Consider the following 24,327-nt stretch of genomic DNA (forward strand, 5'->3'; position numbering starts at 1 on the left):
ATGCACTTTAGGAATTATGTTGTTTATCAGCTCTTACCACAATAAGGCCGTTGTACCAATTCCTTTTTTTAATTACATGACGACTAAATTTTCCGTGAATAAGCAAATCATTCACTATCGAAGCCCTTTTTTAGACACTTGTCGTTAATTTGAAGCTTCGTCTGATTCCATTCAAAGAATTGTTTCGTCCTATCCTCGCCATGATATCGTTGTAACTGGCGTGTGTGCCGAGATCTTCGCTGAGTTGAACCACCTTACTCAGCTGGTCAACGAGCCCACTCGAATATCGGACGTGGTAGGTTATGCAGAAAAGACATTTGACTAGTTTTTTACCTCTGACCCTGGTAAGTACACTAATAGTGTTCTATCTCTTCTTATCATCAAATATCTCGTGTGATAACTTTCTCCAGTTACAGAAAGAGCTCCATATACCGTTTGGCAATACTGGAAAGCCAACTGGGACGGTCTCAATAATTATTTCAATTCGATAGTGACGTTGACTGCATCACACCCATATTTGACGGACAAAATTTTTACATGCCCAACATTTACGGCAAAAAATATTGCAACGTCCCAAAGGCAAAAAAACTTTTAGTCATTCGTAAAAGAACATAAGAAATTCTTCCATTTGGTCGGTTCCCACGATCGTTGTTAATGATAGTCCATTTGTTAGCTCTCTTGAGAAAGCTAATTTTTTTGCTATACAGTTCGCCGCTAATTCAGCGCTACCAGTGGTTGTTATGACTAGACCTGTCTTTGAGCGCGTTAATGATTTTATGGGCCAATATTTTTTCGCACTCGTACTGTGGTCCTAAAAGATCTCAACATCCATAAATACGCTGGTCCGGATGGTATCCCCGCTATTGTTCTGAAAAGGTATTCTTCAATGCTGGCAAAACCGCTCCGTAAGGTTTTTCAACTGTCCTACTCCTCAGGTCTCGTTCTGAGCAGATGGAAATTAGCATTTGTCCAGCCTATTCCCAAAAAAGGCAAATCCTCTCCCTCTAATTACCGACCCTTCTTTCCAAGGTCATTTAAACGCTGATAAATTTTCGGCTCAAGGAACACCTCAATGATCGAGTTTCTTAATGACCAGCAGCTTCTTCATGATTATTGCACTCGATATTTAAAAAGCATTTGATAGGGTTTAGCATCAGGCCCTCTTAAATAAAATTCGGAATTCACGAATTCCTGCTTCGTTGGATTAGTAATTACCTTTCGAATCTTTGAATATAAGTAGTATTGGGTGGGTTCGAGTTTGAAAACCATAAAATAAATGCTTTTGTGCCCAGGGCGCTGTTCTATATCCAACACTCATTCTCATACTTCAAATCCAATACATTGTTTCGCTGACGATAGTACTCTTAGCTTTTATGTTCCTTTTCAGACTCACATCCCTCTTCTTCGGGAGTGGAACTGCAACGACAAAATATGAAGTTCATTAAATTCCGACCTAAACAGCATTATGCAATGGGAAATAAAAAACCGCGTGGAATTCGAAAACCCAGTGCTGTCTTGTATTGTTGAAGCCAGATAAACCCCTACTGCCATTATCCATGGATGACTCTTGCATCAAGGAGACTGAACATCTCGATATCTGTATCACCAAACACCTTTTGTGGAACGATCACATACGCAATTTCGCCAAAAATGGCGCAAAATGTTTGGTATTTCTAAAGCGATGCGAAAAGCTTTTCTCTCAATCTGATCTGGCTGTTATCTACAAAACTTATATACGTTCGAAGCTTGAGTATAACTCTCATCTCTGGGCTTGTGCTCCTGCAACTTACTTCAGCCTCTTAGACAGCATTAAACGTGGAGAATTTAAATTAATTGGTGATAACATCATCATAGGATCATTTACGTCGCGTCACTTGAACATCGTGGTAAAGTTTCTTGTCTCTAGCTTTTGTACCGTTATTTAAACGTTTTATTCTCTAGAGAATTAGCCAGCTGCATTCCTTCCCTTAAACAGATCAACCGTAATACTCGCGCTTCTGGGAATGCTCATCAGTATACCTTCGAGCCTAACTTCGATCGTACTACGCAAATGTGGAATACCTTACCACACTCTGTTTTGTCCAGCCATTGCAATATTCAGTAATTCAAAACTAATGTGCACCGACAAATCCTTTCAAATGTGAAAATGTGTTTATCCTGTGGAATTGAACATCATATGATTGTGCCAGGAATAAGCAAAGCTAATGGTCAAGCTGAATAATATCTTGACACAGCTGCGAATCTTTTAAGAAATAATTTTGATATAAATATAGAATGGACAACTTACCTTAGTCGAATACAACTGATATTGAACACAGAAATCAATAAGAAAATAAAATAATCACCTTTGAAAATACTAATGTCCGATTTCATAAACAAACACTAAAAGCACTTTTATCTAAAAGCTTTTTAAATTTTATCAGGCCTTTAAATTTGTTCAGTTTCACCAAGCTAAAAATGGGAAATTTCAGGGATATTTTTGTTAAAATAAAATTCTCCTCACAACCCTGTAAAAAGAAAACCTCTTTTTTCTTTCTATTAAGCGAATTGTGTGAGAAAAAATGAGATAGCATTATATGTTGAAATAAATGACAAGAATCTCAAAATACAACAGAGTAAACAAATCAAAAGCAAACGTTTGAGTAATCGTGTGGCTTGGACGGTGGCGTATAACTATATATGATGTTCTTCTCGTCAGATGAAGATGACGAATCTAATATTCGAATTAAAAATTAAAATCATAAAAATAATATAGGTAATAAATAGTAATACAATGTTGAATTGGTTAACCTATTCATTCCGTATCTAAAAATATTGAGAATAAACATTTTACGAAGTAAAACATCAGCTGTCAACATGTCATTTTCATTTTTTAATGACACTTTTAAAATTTAATGAGCCAAAAACGTTCATTTAGTTTTAAAAGGGGTTTAAAAGCTTATTTACTTTAAAAACGCTTGGTGAAACCAAAATATCTCATTTTACAGTTTAAAATCTTGTTAAATGTTTTAAAGTTGTTTATGAAATTGGGTATAAGAGGAATAAATGGCAGAACACCACAAGTTGGGATTTTATTTGTTCAGTTAAATTTAGAAACAGAGTGTGATGATATAATTTCGATTGGAAAATTACCTAAAATAAAGGATAGATTTGATCGAAACAAAACTAAGCCAACACGGCTAGAAATAGGTACGAAAGTTGATAATAAAAGCAATCAGATTAGAAAGTGCAAAATGTTCCTTACCAAGGAGTATTTGAAGTGGTGAGGATATTTCCTTTTGACCAGTATACTCGTACTCTTAGGCAAGGACAAATACTAATAATAACTGGATCAAGAGAATCTCTAAGGCCTGTTATTATTCCAGATGATGTTGATCACTTGATTTAAAGGTAATTTTATTCAAATGCCAAGTTGAGAAATTGGTAATATGTTTTCTTTGAAAGTTTTTGTTAAAAATATGCAATAGACAAGCCTAAGATTACATCTGAGCTAATGTAAGGATTTAAAGTTTAGTTGGTTAATTTTTGAAAAAACACTTTTGAAGTTTTTGGTACAATATAGACAACCTTAAGATTGGATTGCCTCTGAAATATTGTTGTTAATATCATTGATTAAATTACGTTAATTACATAACAGACAAGCTTAAAGTTGCCTCTGAGCTAATGGTGAATATGTTCATTTTTGTATAAAATCTTGATTCTGCTTTCTTTATTTGGTGAATAAAGTAAAATGTTGTTATTGCATAATAACAAAATTGGGTTTGTTTTAGATTGTGCAACGATTTAAAAACAAACTGGAAATGCGAATTATTGTGATGATTATAACTCAAAGAATTTAAATTTTTGTATTGATTGAAATTATTGAAAAAATCATAATTGTTCCTTTTTTTGTTCCATTTTCTTTCAATTCTTAAATGTTTAATACTTTTCTTGTCATAAAATTATGTTTAAAATATCATATTATACTTAATGTTAAAAAATTGTTAACTTATAAATTTGACATATTCGGTTTTGTATATGAGAATCGAAAATTATAAAATGCATGGAGAGCGCTGAGTTAACTTCCACATTTCTTGCAACAGTCATCAATCCAACCCATAAGCTTCGGAAACAAAAACAAACAGTAATATCGAACTACTTTTCGTGCTCGATAAACATAAACATCCATCGGATATAATATGTTATACGCAATAATCATTTTATCGTCATCTCGAATGTGACTTTGAGTATCGATGAGATACACTTTGATGATCACTCTGAATTCGGCGGTCATCTACTTCAGTCATACTTATACTAAATAAATAGAATTTTATAATCTTTAGAGTTGAGATTTTAAATAATGTTTTTTAAAAGTAAACAAGAGGAGTTTAATCTTTAATTCGCTGCGTATTGCAGGATGGCCGTGATAACTAAAGATATTTACAAATTGAAACTTTGTAAATTTGTAATTACGTTTGTTTGAAAACGAAACAAAAAGAAAAAATAATTTTCGTCTAGTGAAAAGTGAAACGATGGGAATTGGGGTATTCTCATCAAGTAAACTATATAAGGTAACACCTAAAAGTTCAAAACACGGAAAAATCATTACTGATAAAACAACTGTCGTGTGTAAACAAACTTTTATAAGAACAAAAAAATGTCAAAATCATCTAACTAAAAACTTTTGTGAAATTAACTTTAGCAAAAATTGTCTTTTTCTACTTTTAAAGAATATAACTTAAAAATGTAACATTAAAGAAGAATACGTTACGGTTATGTTATTAAACGAAAAGCATGAGTTAAATGATCAAACAATTAATTGTATAAACTTAGTTGCTCATGAAAATACTATAAATCTAGACGATAAAATGTACAAAAAACATACATAAGCAAATTAAAGGAGTTATATTAAGAAATCATATTTCAGAGTTTTACATCGATCAAATAATTAAAGAAGAAACAATTTACAAATTCGATAACATAGATACTTTAAAAAAAAACATTTAGCATTTATGTATGGAACGATAAAAACTATACAATGTATAATTGTCAAAAACGAACAAAGATTGACGAATGTAATAAAACTTATAAAAGAGAAATATAAAAAATAGTCTCGAAAAATCGGGTCTATTTCGTTTAATAAGGGGGAAAGTTGTAAGGCATCCGTAGCATTATATATTGAGAAAATAGATACAATTATTTGTATTCAAATACATCTTTAGTCTCTAGTACAATATTGTACACAACGCAACGCTACAATATTTATGTACCAGAGATATTATTGTTTGTATACAATGTTGCATAGATAATATTATCTTTTCACTATCAACCAAGATGATTGTATGATTTGGTCTAGTTTCAGATAGATAAGGAAGGATATAAATACGACTCTATGATAAGTGGATCGGCAGTCTTATGGTAACTATTTAGCAGCCTTAAGCTCCTTTTAACAAAAATGTAGAATATTAGAAAATAAAGGGCATAGTTCCAGAAATATTCTTTCAATTATGTACAGAACAAATGTTTTAATTCGCGTCCCATCAAATCTATTCTTTTTACATTTTTAACCCAACCGTACTGGCACACACATCGCGCAAACTGTTACAAATAATAAACCAATATTGTTCAATATACATTAAGAATACGTAATATTAAAATCGGAAGCGCTTGAATATGTTCAGGTAACAGTTTTTCTTTATATTTTTGATGCTCTACACACGCTCCCCTACCGACTTTTTATCATATAAACTATCAGATTTATATGGTCTCCACGACGACCCTAGAATTAATCCACATTTAGCACTGTAAAGCCCCTACTATTATGATATTAAATTAATTTTATTTATATAATCAGCAGTATAAGCAGCCAAAAATTGTGTTCATGACATTTTTCTTCGCTTGCCAATCAAATGTGACATTTTTAAAAAACATCTTTATAAAGGGCGTTTAAATTTTGAGAACCAATGTTGAATGTAAGCCTCACTTTAACGTCAGGTTTTTTTGTGTATTTCATTTGATATTTCGCAAGTTCAAACTAATTCATTTGAACCATGGAAAGATACATAAACGGGCAACGCGTTATAGTTATTAAGGCTTATTATGAAAATGAGCGTCCAAATTAATATGCATATCGTGCACTTAGTGATTTTTTCGGTCAATATAATCGTCCAAGTGTGCGTACAATCGAAAAAATAATGCAGCTTCTTGACCATTGAAGTGAAGTCTATGGTCAGAATGGTGGCAAGAAATGGCAACAGTGGATGATCAATTTTCGAAGAAAATCATCTTTAGTGATAAGGCAAATTTTCACCTCAGTGGATTCCTCAGTAAGCAGAATTGCCGCATTTGGCATTTGATAATCCAAGAGTGATTGGCGAAAAACTGTTAAAAATAATGAATTAGTTTGTTAAATTCTTTTATTTGGCAATACCTGCTCGCACTAAACATTGTACTAAAAGCATTCAACCTAAAATCTAGTATTCTGGATCCCTGTGATGCTGATTATACGGGAGATTCTTTAACTTGACGCCCAACCACTGGAAACATTTTCTTTATCTCAAATGGTCTAGTGTCATGGTCATCACAAAGACAAAAATGTGTTCTCTGTCTACCACGGAACTGCTTCACAGGCAGTGAATGGCTTCAATAACTACTTTTGGAGCTGGTTCCAACTTTTGTGGGTGAACCAATTTTAAACATGGATAATCAGGGAGCTATAAGACTAGTTAAAAACCCCAAATTTCATAAATGGACTAAACACATCGATGTCCGTTACCATTTTATTTAAGAGTGGTATGAAAGAGGGAATTTTAAAATAAACTATGTTCCTTCTGGATTTCAAAAAGCGGACATACTAACTAAATGACCAAGTAAATATAAATTTGAGAATTTTCGTTCATTGATTGGAGTTTCGAGTAATTATTACAGACATTATATTATGTTTTTTTATATAAAAAGTGAGAGTGTTAAAAATAATGAATTATTTTTTTTGGATTTCTTTTATTTGGCAATACCACTAAACATTGTACTAAAAGCTTTTATATTACACACAAATTAAATTGATATTTCAATAAAGTTACTCGATTTTTATACTTCATAGAAGTCGTTGCATCTTATTTAATTTATTACAAAAAGCAATGTTCACAATAAGTGTCTTTTTGGGGCGGTTTGGGGCTGGTGGCATCGGGCCGTATTTTTCTAAAATAAGGACAGCCAGGCAGTTATTATTAATAACGAACTTTTATGGCCTGAATTGGGAGATATGGTTGTGGACGATATGTCCACAACGAAACAATATCTCTCTTGCGTGACAAATCCAATGGCCGTGTTATCTCACTTGGTGGTGCTGTAAATTGACCGCCCAGATCATGTGATTCGTCATCGTTGGAATTGTTTCTTTTGGTTATTTGAAAGAAAAGGTGTTCGTCGATAAGCCAAGAACAATTGAAGAAGTAAAGGATTTGATGGTTCCCCACATTAACGGCATAGAACCTCAATTATGCTTCAGGGCAATTGAAAATTTGACCATTGGATTCGGGTGTGCCACCGAGGTCGCGCAACCATTTGGCCGTTATTTAGTTCCATAAATAGTTGAATTATACCATACTTAAAAGAAATAACAATAATTTCTCAAAAAATTTCTGTTGTATTCAAAATTAGCATTAGCCCTTAAAATTTAACCACCCTTTGAATACTAAACCCTTTTAACTAGGTGGTGTTTGAACAAATGAACCGAAAAACATGCCTGATTCTATTGAATATTCAATAGTCAGTCTAATCTGAAATAGTTCTATTGAGTTCTATTACATGAAGTTAAATCGACGTCATTGGGCAATTTTCTATTGTTTTATTAAACTTTATACTCACCGTTCCTGAACACAGGTAGCTGGCAATCTTGTGGCATCTAATACCCCATGCCAAGGCTCCGTCGGCACGGGTTTCCGGAAACGAAGATCATCTACTGGTGACTTTGCGTAGGGTATTCCCGTATAAACGTGTACTTCCCTTCCTTGCACCGTTATAGACCTACCTCGAACAGGACCGCTGGTAGTTTGAACCACTAGACGATCAATTACTCCGTTTACTAAAGAAATTCTTAGTAAAAATAGAAGTATTAGGGGACTGGTCGTTAAGGCTTTACTTTTTACTGCCATTATTGATCTCAAGCAATTGTATGCAAATAATTTATTTAACGAAAATATAGCTTGACGAAACTATTGCTCTCTAGTATCTATAAATTTTCAATGGTATAATTTTAAAATGCAGCTACGGTAAGTTTCCCGTCTCCATCTGTTCACTCTTTTAAGCAATTAATTTTCTGCTTCAGGCCAATATAATCGACTGGATAGACAAATTTGAATTGACTTTATTTCAATATGTATAACGCTATGTCGTGAAACATTTAATTGTTTCCGGTCCATATAAAATAAAAAAACAGCTTACAAGATCCACATTTTTTCAGCTCCAACATTTTTTAAGTGTTGAGATCTTATCGCAATTTTTATGTTGTTGAATTTTTTGTATTGTCTTGTTTGGAGGGCAAATCAGTTAAATGTAGATTTACCTGAAAATAAAGAAGAAAAAGTTTAATAAAAACGTATTACTTGTATCACAATCGCAATAACATGCACAGGGTAGTCGTGGGTGTGGTTAGTGAGTAGGTAATTTCATTGCATTTCACGGTGCAAAGACATTAAGAAGCTTTTTTATGATCGATCAAAGAAGGAAAACACACTTGAAAAGGACATTTTTACCACAATGATAATGATTCAAAACACACAAAATTAGATACATTTTGTGGACGTTGCCAAGGACTATAAATGATTCTACACCAGATCTTATTATTGGCTGCGCAACTGCTTTTTGGCAATTTCATTAACAAGGACGTTCGTTTATATAAACAGTATTATATTATAATCAGGAATAATTCTGTTTTTTATAAAAGACCAAATTATTGTTCATTTCTATGTTTTATGATTTGTAGTTTAGCAATAGAAAGATTTCGGGGCCGTTGTGTTTATATTTATTTTATGGCGTTAATGTATATTTAATTTATTTTTGTTTGACATGTGGGGTTCAGATAATTTGTAGATTAGTGTTGATTAGATGGATTAGTGTCCACGACTTTGAATAATTTTTACCTACGAGTTCTTAAGAATGGATATGTGCATCAGAGGATATGGGAAACCAGGCGCGCAAGATAGTTGTTAAGATACATAAATTATGACAAACTGGAAAATCATGTGAGATACACAATCACGCAAACCGTGGACACTACTGGAATTTCTGAACGTTCAATCAGAAGGTTTATTAAGGAATACGAAGAGACTGAATTTGTGCAGTCACCAAATAAAAAAGTACAGCATACGAAGTGGAAAACTGGAACAGACGAATTTGAAATCGCAGCTATAAGGCGTATAATGTACAACTTCCAACAGGTGGAAAAAATGATGAAAGCCTTAAAAACGTTAAGACGACGAGAAAAAAAATCTGGAACTTAACTTAAGTACTATCTCTCTCAACAGCATTCTAAGAAGAAACCTATTTAGTTAAAAAAAAAGTGCAAAACAACCGGCAATTTCTTTCTAAAAGGAATGGTATTAAACTCATGTGAGTGAAGTATCTAAGAAAAATCTGGGAACTTAGAACAAAACTTCTTTATTGAAATCTGGAACCAAAATGGGAGACTATCACGACGACAGGAACTTCTAAAATTTCTGTAAATAGATCCAAGAACAAGTTTTAAACAACTTTGAGGAACCTTCAGTTATTGCAATGGACAACGCTTCATACCACAACAAATTAGAAAAAAATGACTTCTGCTAGCAAGAAATCCGAGTTTATACAATAGCTAATCGAAAACAATATTCCGGCATGGGACATGAGTTTCTACGTTAATCACCCTATCATCCAGATCTTATTCCCATTGAAAATGTTTGGGCAACTGTCAAGGGAAGAGTAGGCTCACGAAACACAACATTTAAGATATTAGATGATAAAAAAAATTTGCAGTTGAAGAATTTTAAAAAATAACGACTGAAGATTGGAGAGAAAAGTGTTTGAAAAAGTCATAAGAGCTGAGGAAGAATACTTTTCTTACGACCTGATGTGAACACAATTTCTGATTATAATTGATCCAGGTGACGATTCCTCAACCGAATATGAAAGCGGCATTATTGATGCAAACTAAGTATATGTAAATAAACATTTATTATTAAAATTAGAGTACTGTTATTTTATTTTTTATATTTATTCATTTATTTATTTTTTGTTATAAGTTCACTGAAATAAGTCAAATAAAAAAATTAAACTCATACATTCCATCTTAGTTTAGTAAGATTTTAGGGAAAATCTTCACTCAATAAATATTTTGCGCACCATTTTTGTTCTGTTAAATCCTCTTTCTACGCAACCGACCGTTAACCAATAGTCCAGTCATTTTAGCTATTTTAAACCTCAATCTGCGTAAAAATTCCTAGTGAGCTTAATTTTTGTAAACACCTTTATAATGGCTTTGTAATGCAGATGTGAAAAATCGACAAGGGTATCGTACCGGCTAAAAAAGTTATAAAGGTCAAAAGGTCACGAAAATCAGTTTTTCGCAAATATCTCGCGATCTATTGCTCAAAGGTCAATAAAGTTCATTATAAAAATTGTTTGTCGTAAAATTGTCTACAAAAAATGTCGCTTGCATTTTTCTGTAGAATTAAAAGTTTTGGAATGATCATTTTACAAGGTTTCAGTGAATGCTTCCATACTTCCATGCATCTGGTCATTTCCTTTATGCTAAATCTGCGCATTTATACTTGCTTTGAATAGCTTTGAAAGACAAAATTGCAATGAGACGCACAGGAAAATTCAACTGTGGAACCTGGGCATCAGGTTTGATGAAGTCTATGAAGACTGAAGGAGTACTAATTAAAGCGTCTTATCTAAGTGCATATATGCATGCGATAAATGCAAATTATGAACAAATTGAAATTTTGATACCACAGATCAACATGTAGATTCGTATTGAGAACGATAATACTGACATTAAAAAACTTGTTGTTCGATTTCTTTTGCATAGTGTCGTATAGCAAAAAATTGATACATTTCATGTTATCATTCACAAATATATTAATTATTTATTAACTAATCGATTTAACAAAAAAAAAATTAATTGAAATGATTATTGAGAAGTTCGGAGAAGCTGGTATTGCTACAAGACCGTCATGATGCTGACGTTTTAATAGTTAAAACATCGATTAAAAAATCAAGAAATCATACTAAATACAATTATTGTTGGAGAGGACATAGATCTATTTGAACTTTTCATAGCACGCCCACAAATGCTTTATCAGCCTACGTCAATTTAAAAAAAAAAGGAAAAACAATGTTAGACACAAAAATATACTCGACTGATAGCCTCAATAAATATCCACATTGCAAGAAAAATATTCTGTTTTTACATGCCATGACCGAATGTGATACATTTTCAGCACTCTGTGGAAAAGAAAAACTGAAAATCATGAAGATCTTTGAAAAAAAGATGCCAGCAAGAAAATTGCTAACGAGATGTTCTTGTCAATGCCTGAACACATTTTCATGAAAAAATTCAAGCGACATTTTTTGTAGACAATTTCACGACAGAAAATTTTAAATAATGACATTTTAGAAATAGATCGCGAGATATTTGCGAAAACAAATGATTTTCGTGACCTTTATAACTTTTTTAGCCAGCACGATATCATTGAAGATTTTTCGCATCTTCATACAAAATTTAAGCTCACTAGGAATTTTTACCCAGATAAAGCTGTACTTTCCCTAAGTTTCTACATAAATCGAGAGAATTTTTAATTGATGTTCGTTGCCTTCTCTTCACTAAACACACTGCACGTAGTTATTACTTGCATTTAGCTCATAAATATGGATATTAAAACAGCTATATATATCTATATCTATACTATTATATAAAAGCGAAACCATTTTAAAGTTTGTTACGCACGATCTCAAAAAGGAGTCAACCGATTTATTTAAAATATATTTTACTATTTTCTATATTGTTATGAGAGTGTTTATGGCTTTAATTTATTTTCAATAATTATTTGTCAAACTTTAATATTACTAATTTTACATTTGTTGTCCGTTTTTTTCATTAGTTGACTTATACAACCACTCATATCTTAAAACCTATACAATAATCGACAAGGATTAGCATTGCTTCATAAAGTCAATATTGTTGCGCAAATTTTAAGCCTTAAATCACTTCTAAGTTAAACATACAACCTGAGAAATGAATAAAAACAAATTATAAAATTAAAAACTTTTTGAATTTATTTTATCCAGGAAACTAGATTCCATCACAATGAATTTTCTTTTCTTCCCATGCTCTTTATCTCTTAATATGTGTTCCATTTAATAGTTACGTTTTTTCTCTTACCTACCTACCTACATATTCAATTTTTCTGTATTGTATAGTTCATGAACTAACCTAAACACACACATTATTTTTTTGTTTCTCTAATTCTATCGTCACATCGCTGAGCAGTGTGAACTCTTTTTTTTTTAAAGTTACTATAGACATTTAATTAACTACAGTGCCGTGCACATGAAATGCCGATTTATCTAAAGAAAAATTATATCTTTTTTATTTTTCTGGCTCGAGGAAATGAATAGATTATAATTCTTCCAATTTAAAAATAAAAAAAGTTCTATTATAATAGCTTGAATTAAAAATTTTGTATCACTTCCTCGAACAATAAAACTGAAATAAAGTTAAAATTTTTTTTACAAGTATCTCCAAGAAGGTACTAACAATGACGTAGATAAAAAGAGCACACAAATGTGGGTAGGTTAAGTCAGTTGCACTGCACTAAACATGAGCAGATGAATAAAAAAATGTGTCTATGGATATTTACACACGCATACCTACAGATGTACGAGTATGAGAACATTAAAAACACAAATTTGATTTTTTTTTTGGATATGAAGAAGCAACATTCTCTATTTAAAAAAAAAACACTTCCATTGCAAAAGTATTCCATCAAGCGGACCTTATCATTTGGGATGAATGTACGATGAGCAATCGAGCTCATATTGAGGCTGTGAATACAGTCCTTAAAGATTTAAGATCATCGTCAAGACTTATGGGTATAGTCACAATGGTTTTTTCTGGGAATTTTAGACAAATAATGCCAGTGATTCCCAAGGGTACTCGAGCCGATATTATCAAAGCTTGCGTTAAGTCGTCTTCTATTTGGCGATATGTACAAAAACTTCAACTTAAAATCAATATGAGAGTAGAGCGTCTCTACTTCTAAGAATTGGTGATGGAAAACATACTTTCATGGGTCCAAATACAATTGAATCAAACGAAAGCTTCGGAAAAATTGTGTATAGCACAGAACAACTTATTCAGTGTGTGTAAGGAGACCTGAACGCGTCAGAATCAAGACCATTTTCTTGGTTTTGCGAAAGAGCTATTGTGTCACCAAAAACAGTTCAGTGGATGAAATAAACAGGTACGTGCTTCAGAATCTTAAAACGGAGTCGCATCAATACAATGCAATTGACACTGTGGTTGATGATAATGATAGTGTGCACTACCCTCATGAGTTTCTAAATTCACTCAACCCAGCAGGCCTGCTGCCATATCAACTGAATTTAAAAATTGGTACACCAATTATTTTAATAAGAAATCTCAATTCTCCGAATCTGTGCAATGGCACACGACTCCAAATATGCCCTGGGGGGTCATTCCGTAAAACGATAATCGCTAGACGATAGCGTTTCGACGATAGTCTCACTTCACGTGAGACGATAATCGTCAAAGTGATATCGTCAAAACGATAGCGTTTACACGATAGCTAAGAAGGTATCGTCTGCTATTAATTTCCATTGAGAACTAAGCAAATTGAAGCATAAAAGTTTCGGTGTAGTTTAGTTTGTTACAAAATGAAAATAAAAATTCAAAAAAATACAATGAATTCGGCTACGCATTTTTTTATATACAAATCATTAGTAATCTCTCTTATTTGTTGTTAAATAAATAGAACAATTGTAGATTTGAAATTCCAAAAGAAGACTTATTAATGATATTATAAAAACTAAATTTGCCAGGCGGTTGTCGTTCTACATACAAAATGTATGTACATTCAATATTAAAATTTATTGTAACTATTGAAACTTTGGGGCGGAAGAACATTGGTATATTCTTGCACAAAGCACTTATCCAAATTAGTTTTGGAAACAAAAAATATTTTTGAAGCCAAGTTATGTTCCCTGTGGATAAAATGAAGTCTTCACTTCGCTCCCTTGGACCAAATTAGGTTAATGGCTGATTTACAAAAATATCAGACATTGGACAAACATTTTGATATTATAGTTTTATCTTCGGCGGCAACAAATGAAAACACAAAAAGTGACAATAACAAAAAACATCACAAAATAGGTGGCATGTTCATTAACAATACATTTTTTGCTAATTTTCAAAATTTCTCATAGAGAAAAACCAAGTTTAATAGCATTTTCAAGCTATTAAACAAGCATTATCGTTCGTTGAGTTCATTTTGACATTTCAGTCATAGTATAATATACTCAACGAACTTATACTGAAAACGATTGAACGAGACGATAGTATAATAAAGTTTCGTAAAGCAAATTATTGACGATATCGCTGATGATAATCGTTTTGACGATTATCGTTTCGGAAATTACGGAATGACTCCCCTGATTTCCCGGATACCAATGGTACCAACAGATCTCCCTTTTCAATTTAAACGTGTGCAATTTCCCATTTAACCATGCTTTTGTATGACAATTAACAAGACTTAGGGTCAATTGTTTAAATTTATTGGAGTCGACCTTAGGGAAAATGTCTTTTCGCATGGTCAGCTTTATGTTGTTCTTTTCAGGGTAGGCTCAAAAAGCAACCAATACATACTTCTTCTATATCCGGAGGCTTTAAAATAAAAAAAAATATTTATAATATGCGCAAACATGAACAAACTTTTTTTTTTCAAGTGTGAAATCTAATCTTAAAAAATTAATATTATTGTAGAACATATGCTCAGTCCCATTGAGAAATTTGTTCATATGCTAATACTAATATTTAAAAAATGTTCGTGGTTACAATTTGCGAAGCAACGGGAGCACGGGTCGGGTAGTGATTTATATTAGCAAACCATTTTGATCGAGATATGTTTTGCAATTTTCGCATTTAAATAAAATATTTACATTAGAAGCAATTACAAGGTTTTCACTTTTCTTTAACTTAACACATTTTATGTCAAAAGTTTTACCACATCATTTTTACTAGAGATTCATCGGCAATGATTAACTTAGAAAAATGAAAGCAATTTTTTGAATTCATAATTTTGAGCTTTAAGAGAAAAGCAAACCGTACATTATGGCAGTCAGTGACTGATTTTCAATATTTCTTATTTTTATTGTTCAATACTTTCTTCTTTATATTGATAAATGTAATTACGCACTTAATATGAATTCAATTCATCATGTAGCCATTGATGGAAATATTATTTTCTATAATTATTTAAAAAAAGAATCTTACAATCAAAACATATTGTATGATTTTCGTAGAGCTAATTATGTCGATATGGTTGATTATCTTTTGTCTCTGTCGGAAGGTAACGTTTTTTGTTCGATCGGATTTAGATAGCGTGTATTTTTGTTTTGTAAGCGTTTTGATGGAGGCAATTTATTGATAAATTTCTGCCTAAAATTCGATTCTGAACTTGGTATAAATTACCTACATAAATCAACAATTTCTTACATACATACATACATACATATGAATATCGAAACTACTTGTTTTGCATCGAAAGTGACCTAAAATTGAATGCTAAGCGTTTTTGGAATTTCATAAGCTCGAGGCGTAAATCTAGTGGATTTAATTTACAAATTTACAGTTTTGACATTACCTACTTAACAAATGGTTTGTAAATGTGTCTATGATTGTAAATTAAATTCACTTCTCTAGTAAAACGGGTGATCGGTTTATTACAGCATTAATTTGTGCGATGAAACTGCTCAAAAGATTGAATGAAACCGATAGCGTGATAACCTATAGGAGGACAATCAATATGAAATGTAACTATATCTCTCATAACTGAAAAATAAACCAGACGCACGGTTTTAAAGAGAATGCATACGAAACAATAAACATCTACTGTAATAAGGAGGCACAGGAATACTCCAATTAAGCTTATAAAATGCATATCGCACCCTTAGAATGAATGTGAACTAACTCAACTTTACAACTTGTGGGAAATGAGCAATACAGCCTTCAAGAAAGAATAGTTAATGATTTGCCAAATTATATGTTGAAAGTTTATGAACAAATTAATATCAATAAATACAAATTTTAATGTTTTTTAAATATAGCTTTGAGATTAAATTAAAAAAAAATAAAAACATAAACAGTTTCAAATAAAGTCACTTTATTTAAAAATTTCAATAAATTTCAACTACGAGAAATACAATCGAAATTATTCAAAACTACACTTTCTACAATTCTTTTTTCTCATTTCCCTCGATTTGGAACTTTTCTAAGGGCGCGGTATGCATTTTGTAAGCTTAATTGGAGTATTCCTGTGCCTTCTTATTACAGTAGATGTTCATTGTTTGGTATGCATTCTCTTTTTGTTCGTTCGTCAGGGTTTTTTTGCTGTTAGGAAATATATAACAACATTTCATATTAATCGTCCTCCTATAGGTTATCACGCTATCGGTTTCAATTTTATGAACAGTAATAAATCGATCACCCGTTTTACTAAAGAAGTGAATTTAATTTATAATCATAGACACATTTACAAATTATTTGTTAAATAATGTCACAACTGTAAATTCTAATTAGATACATCTAATTTAATCTTGGTTTTCAAAAATTTCATAAATAAAAGTTTCAATAAATGTACTATTTATTTATATAAATTAGGCTTAGCCCCACCAGTTATTTTATTAAGTTTATATTATTTACGTTCTAGTGTATAAAGATTGTAATCTAATTGATTTAGCCTCAAGAATTATGCATCCTTCAAAACATTTCTACGCAGATGATTTTCAAATATATGAAAGGTATTTTTACAGAACATTGACGTGGAATCAGCTTATTAATTTCATAGTAGGTGAAACAAACCGAATTCTCTGGTGTTTGTGGACTTTTTAAATACTTACACCATTAAACACAAGAATTATTCTCGCAAAAGCATTGGGTATCCCACGTCTTACTTTTGTTTGTGGAATATATTTTAACTGTGATAGGTTAGGTTAGATTAGGTTATAGTGGCTGTCCAAGATGGAAACGGACACATTAAGGCCAGTTTAATGGCCCGTTGTGATACCACATGGATCTTCAGGCTTCCTCCTAAGCTCAATGGAACCAGTTTGATTTCTTACGAAACGTAAGAGGCTGATTATACCTATATGATTTAGATCGTTTAGATAGTTAAAGATGAATTCTTGCGTTTTCGAGCCAGAGCAGGGTATGTGCAGAGAAGATGAAGAACTGTTTCCTCCTCTTCCTTGTCCATACAGCTTCTGCAAAAGTCATTTGAGAATACGCCTAGTCGCGTGGCGTGCTTTCCTATTAGACAGTGTCGGGTTATGACACCTATTATCGAGCTTATATGCGATCTGCTTAGAGATAGCGAGCACCTTGAACGTTTTAAATCCAGTGTTGGCCAGATGTTCTTTGTGACTTGACAAGTGGTTATGTTGTTCCACCTAGTGCCTGCCCTCCTCACAGCGTCCTGAATTACATTTTACAATATGCCAGTACGTGCCAAACGTGGTAGGATGGGCTGCACTGTACCGTGATTCTGCCAGCAAAACTAAATTAAAGTAAGAATTTAATGGTACTATTCGATGCATATACGGACTTAGAAAATACGATCATACGTTTCATCCAAGCCTGAAAGTTCTTAACATGTCGCTTCAAACCTTTGTTAAATTTCAAACCTTAAAAATGTTCTATTGTGCATTACGAACAGGTCAACCAACATATCTTTATAGTTTTCTTCATTTGTCGGTATAAAACATACCAAAAATTATTTAATACGTGCGTTTCCACTGTCTTACATCTGAATGAAAATTTTTTACTTGCGACATATAGGAAGTATTTGGCAAGTTTTGCATCTGTGCAAAATTTTGAACTCGGGATTTTAATCAAACATGATATTACGAGAGTAGAGAAGTCAAAAAAAGTGGGTCCCGGGATTCCGTCCGGTCGGTTTTGTCTGTCTGTCCACGCTCCCACAACCTAAACCATTGGGTCGATTGAGTTCAAACTTTAAAGTTAAGGTTTTGAGCAAATTCGCGTTTTTTTTAATTTCTTTTAAAGATCAAAACTAACAGTGGGCCGGTACATTTTTTTTGGTCAAAAAACGAAAATTCGAATTTTCTCAAAAACAAACCGATAGATTTTTTTAAAAATTTTCTCTAAAATTTTATTTCTTAACTTACCTTTTTTTATAAGAAAAACATATTTTCATATTGCTCCGAAAAGGTACCGCTAATATTTTGTTTCTTAATTTTCTCAGCAACTTATAAACCGATTTTAATATTTTTTTTGCTGAATAAGCTCTCATATTGCTTTAACAATATTTGATCATCAAAAATGCAGTTTTTTATTGTTTGGATTTTTAAAAAAATATTGAATTTTTTTTTAAATTCTATATCTCAAAAACGGGTCATTGTTTTTTTAAGAAATTCAAATGTAAAGCGTATATTTACAATCACTAAACAACTGGATAGCAAAAATATTCTTAGAACAAAATTTAAAAATTTTATATATAAAAAATTAATTTAAAAAAAACGCTCTAACGATTTAAAAAAAAAAATTAAATCAGGGGTTTTTTGATTTACAAAATGGCAATTAAATTTTGAAAACAAACTTATTTTTCGGTTAAAATTTTGAATCTTAAAATAGTATAAAATGTGTTTTCTATTAGAATCACTTTTTCAACGTATGTATACACATTATACCTGAATAGGTGTTACGTACAACCTCTACAACTATTGCTTACGTGTCACTCCATAACCAAAATCCAGAACGTACAACAGTCTGACTGTAAACAACACATGAATAGCAATTTCTTGTATTTTAACGAAAAAAATGAACTGAACGTAATAACTTCATGTTTGCGATGAAAACTTGCCTTCATTATCATCATAAACATGGCTGAGTACATCAATGAACTATTCTTTATTCGTTTTAGACACCAGCCTAACTACACAACCAATAGGCGATCGATTTACAATGTTCTTCCTCTTTCCAATCTTTAGATAATTTACTTTCCATCCTAGTTCTTCTAATATTAAACTAAAAGAAAGCTAAACAATTGTTTTCGTTAAGTATGCTTTCAAGTATTTTTCATTTCCGGGACGAGTTATGCTAGGATGAGTTGTGTCTTGGGATGAATCACAGGGTTTTTGACCAATCAAATGGCATTTATATCTTTGAAGACAAACTTATTTTACAGGTATGTTTTAAAATCTTATATAGGTACTTTTTTAAAAAGACTCTTTGCATGCAGGAGCAAGTTCGTACGACCCAGTCGTGCATTTTATTATATCCGCAATCTGCCTTTGGAATTCACTCCCACCCCTTCTACGAACAATAAACAACGCGCGTTGATTTCAAAATAGTTTAAAACATTCGTTTATTATTCAAAGCAAGTACCATATTGCTTTGAATAAAACAATAATACAGAAACATTTACGAAGGTATGCATTTTATAATCTAAACTAGAGGATTCTTATTATATTCGCTGTTTATTATTTGGTATGCAATCTCTTTACGATCGGAGGGCTTATTTTCGGTAATGTTTATAAGAGACATCGTAACATTTCATATCAATTGTCCTCCTCTACGCAGACTAGTTAATAATTGTGTAAATGCACCCTCTAGAATCACACGCTACCGGTTTCATATTTATGAGCAGTTTCATCGTACAAATTATGGCAGGAATGAACACATTACGCGTTGCACAAGAGAAGTGAATTCAATTAGCGATAGGATTGATTTCAATCTTGATGTTTAGAGAGAATCACTTAAAAAATATGTTTTAAATAATATTTAAACTATAATCTCCTAATAAATTTTAAGACTTAATCTTTTTTGTTTCATAAATTTTTATTTATTATTTGTAAATTATAAATACAAAATGTAATTTATAGTAATACTAGCTCACCCGACAAACTTTGTTTTGTCATATAAATAATTTCTAGAGAATATTTTGATAGAAATGAATAGTTTATTGCAAGTGTGTTGGGATGTGGTATATAAGTTGGAGATGTAAAGAGAACTATAAACGTTGACAAAATGTTAAAATAACAAATCAATAAACAATTTGTTTTAATTTATTAAAATTAATTCTTTAAATTATATACATATCCGTAATTATGACAGTACTAAGAAAAACAATATGAATCCCTTAATGCAACAGAGTGTATACCTAAAATATTGTTTGTGATCCCATCTTACAAACATGAAGCGCTCGATTCTAAGCCGCTGAGAAATATCGTTTGGCCTTGAGACTTTTTGATAGTCATTGCAAATTTCAATATAATTGGAAATTGAAGGCATTTAAATTATGATGGTTTCGATAACATTTTTCATTAATTTTTTAATTACCAATCGCGTGCTTTTGCACAAATGGGGTGCGTTACGAAACAAAATATAGGGTTCAAAAACTCAGTTGGATAATTTACAGCTTCACTAATTATTTACCAAGTCTCCTGTAAACTAATGTTGTATCTTGAGATTTAATTCCGTGACATCCACATTCCACATTTTTTCCGCTCATGATTTGTATATTGTCTGTGTACATCGGAAAATATCTGATCAATGAGAACATCTTGTGAATAAATAATCATGCGGAAAACGACCGGTAATTTTAAGCATCCAGTTTCATCCGTACACCGAAAAAAAAACCTTGGTGATATCAACTAAAAACCTTGGTTGTTTTTGCGTCAACAAATGGGGATTGTTGTTTCAACAAATCGCGCGTGATCAATTTTTGATAAAATTTTTTTTCAAAACTGATCACAAACATTGTTGATTTCATTGTTGGCCAACCAATAAAACATTGTTGGCCAACCAATGTTCATTGTTTATGTATTATATATTTCTTATATACTTATAAAATTATAAAAAACTGATCACGAACGTGATTTTTTGACCAAGGTTTTACAACGAAATCAACCAAGTATTTACCACAAACGTGATTTATTGACCAAGCTTTTACCACAAACGTAATTTATCAACCAAGGTTTTACAACGAAATTAACCAAGCATTTACCACAAACGTGATTTATTGACCAAGCTTTTACCACAAACGTGATTTATCAACCAAGGTTTTACAACGAAATCAACCAAGCATTTACCACAAACGTGATTTATTAACCAAGCTTTTACCACAAACGTGATTTATCAACCAAGGTTTTACAACGAAATTAACCAAGCATTTACCACAAACGTGATTTATTGACCAAGCTTTTACCACAAACGTGATTTATCAACCAAGGTTTTACAATGAAATCAACCAAGCATTTACCACAAACGTGATTTATTGACCAAGCTTTTACCACAAACGTGATTTATCAACCAAGGTTTTACAATGAAATCAACCAAGCATTTACCACAAACATGATTTATTGACCAAGCTTTTACCACAAACGTGATTTATCAACCAAGGTTTTACAATGAAATCAACCAAGCATTTACCACAAACATGATTTATTGACCAAGCTTTTACCACAAACGTGATTTATCAACCAAGGTTTTACAACGAAATCAACCAAGTATTTACCACAAACGTGATTTATTGACCAAGCTTTTACCACAAACGTGATTTATCAACCAAGGTTTTACAATGAAATCAACCAAGCATTTACCACAAACATGATTTATTGACCAAGCTTTTACCACAAACGTGATTTATCAACCAAGGTTTTACAATGAAATCAACCAAGCATTTACCACAAACATGATTTATTGACCAAGCTTTTACCACAAACGTGATTTATCAACCAAGGTTTTACAACGAAATCAACCAAGTATTTACCACAAACGTGATTTATTGACCAAGCTTTTACCACAAACGTGATTTATCAACCAAGGTTTTACAACGAAATTAACCAAGCATTTACCACAAACGTGATTTATTGACCAAGCTTTTACCACAAACGTGATTTATCAACCAAGGTTTTACAACGAAATCAACCAAGCATTTACCACAAACGTGATTTATTGACCAAGCTTTTACCACAAACGTGATTTATCAACCAAGGTTTTACAACGAAATCAACCAAGCATTTACCACAAACGTGATTTATTGACCATGCTCTTACCACGAACGTAGTCATTTTACTACGAGCGTGATCAATAAATCACGTTTGTGGTTAATATATCACAAACGTAGTCAACTGATCTTCAAACCTGTAAATTCGAAAAAATATTAATAAAAAGATAATTTCATTTCTGTTCACATTTTTATTTAAATAACAAAATAAATATTGATAATATAATAAAATATTAATGTATATACATTTTTTATGAATTTGTGAATTTAAATTTTTTATTTTATTTATTTTTAACAATAATAACATAAATATTTTTATAAGAAGTATTTTGAAAAACATATAAAAATCAAATTAATAATAATAATCAATTTTTCATTCTAATTTTTTTCGCAAATCAGATTATGTATGTAACATTTTCGTACGTTAGTAAAAGACATTTTTCTTAATCATAGCTTTATGGATAAAGGAAAGATAGCTTCGAGTTATGCTTTATAATAGTTTTTATTTAAACCCAAAGATGAAAAGTAAAAAATAAGAAAAGGGGGGGGGCACAGAGCACCACAGAGGCTCAGAAAACGTTCTGTATATGACGTTGACACAATTAATTAAAAATTTAAAAAGAATTAAAAGAGTGTGAGTACACTTTTTAGAAGCTAGATGAGTACATCTTCAAAAAAAATTTAAAAATATATAATTTTTACCATTGGGGTTAGAGAGTAAGGAAAAAGGCGGGCCATCAAATTTATTAATAATGTAAATGTAGTAATCATCAGTGTTTTTAAGGACTTCATAAGAATTAAAATGATCAATGTAATCGGAAACTATAATTTTTTCACAAATTACGTATGGAATAGTTTTCAACAAGACCAAACATTCGATTCTAAAAATATTTTCAGAAAATCCAATGTAATCATTGATCTTATAGCAAATTTTTTGGTAAGTAAGTGAATTATAACTCAACTCGTCATCAAAATGAATTTTATAAGAAGAAATATTTCGTAATTTAGAATAAAAAAAACTTTCTTTTATTAAAAACTCATTAGTTTTAGAAATATTAGAAATTTCAGGAGAAATTTCTGAGATGCAAGTAACTCTTTTAGAAAACATCAATGAGCTTTTAATACCTAAGGACAATGGAAGATTTTTTCGAGAAGTAATGCTATTACAATAGTTTTTAAGCTCTTTATGTTTTGATTCGAATCGAAATGACCAAAAGTGTTTTAGGGGACCAAGCATACGCATAACATAAGGATAGTGAATCATAAAATGAAATTTTGGTTTTAATTTTTCATTGAATAGCTTGATGTATCTCGAGTGATGCCTTGAAATTAAAGTTTGCAAATTATGGATGTCAACTTCCTTAAAATCTGATTTTAAAACAATATCTATGATTTTATTGAGAAAAGTTAATAATTTCCAGTGATTATTTTTTTCTGGGACAAGATCACCAATAATAATTGGTAAAAATCGGCAAAACGTCCACATCTCTTTTGCTGACATGTTTAACTTTTGCCTTTGGATGTGTTCGGGTTTAATAATAGGGGCAATATTACCTATTTCGGATTTACTGTATTTGAAAAGTTGTGTTCTGTTATTTAAAACGTCTAAAGAAAAAAAATTGTCAACCAATATAAACTTATTAAATAGCTTGCACAAATCGTAGTGGCATACACCCTCAAATATATCATGCATAATATCAACTGTAACATTATGAACTACATGAAATGATGGAATATTATTGAAAACTGATTCCTCCCTGATTCCAGTATTTATCATTCTTTCACTTGATTTTGAAAACTTTACTATATCATTTTTGTATCCAATAAATGTCCTGTGATAGCTACTTTTATCAGAACAAGTTACATGGTTCTGAGTTTTGGAACAAGTGCAAATACGACAGTAATAATGTGAATTAAAGCTTTTGGAGTAACCAAGAATTGTATTTAAGCCTAGATTATCGCCTGTTATTAAGCCTAATACAAAGTAAAAATGATCTGTCTCTCCAGATCTCAATGTAATTGGAACTCCTTTCTCTTCCAGTAT

The 24,327-nt window shown here is 31.6% G+C and overlaps 1 protein-coding gene across 4 annotated transcripts in view; it reads right to left on the reverse strand.

Moving 5' to 3' along the window:
• The window catches only part of LOC129941614 (acetylcholinesterase), a 198,570-nt gene that overhangs the window by 139,607 nt on the left and 34,636 nt on the right, over positions 1–24,327 (reverse strand). For all 4 annotated transcript variants that reach the window (XM_056050294.1, XM_056050291.1, XM_056050293.1 and 1 more), the window contains one exon: positions 7,846–8,542. In XM_056050294.1, coding sequence (XP_055906269.1) covers positions 7,846–8,132 — 287 coding nt within the window. In that variant the 5' untranslated portion in view covers positions 8,133–8,542. The remainder of the gene's footprint in view (positions 1–7,845; positions 8,543–24,327) is intronic.

The sequence above is a fragment of the Eupeodes corollae genome, chromosome 1 (assembly GCF_945859685.1).
Source record: "Eupeodes corollae chromosome 1, idEupCoro1.1, whole genome shotgun sequence".
NCBI lineage: Eukaryota > Metazoa > Arthropoda > Insecta > Diptera > Syrphidae > Eupeodes > Eupeodes corollae.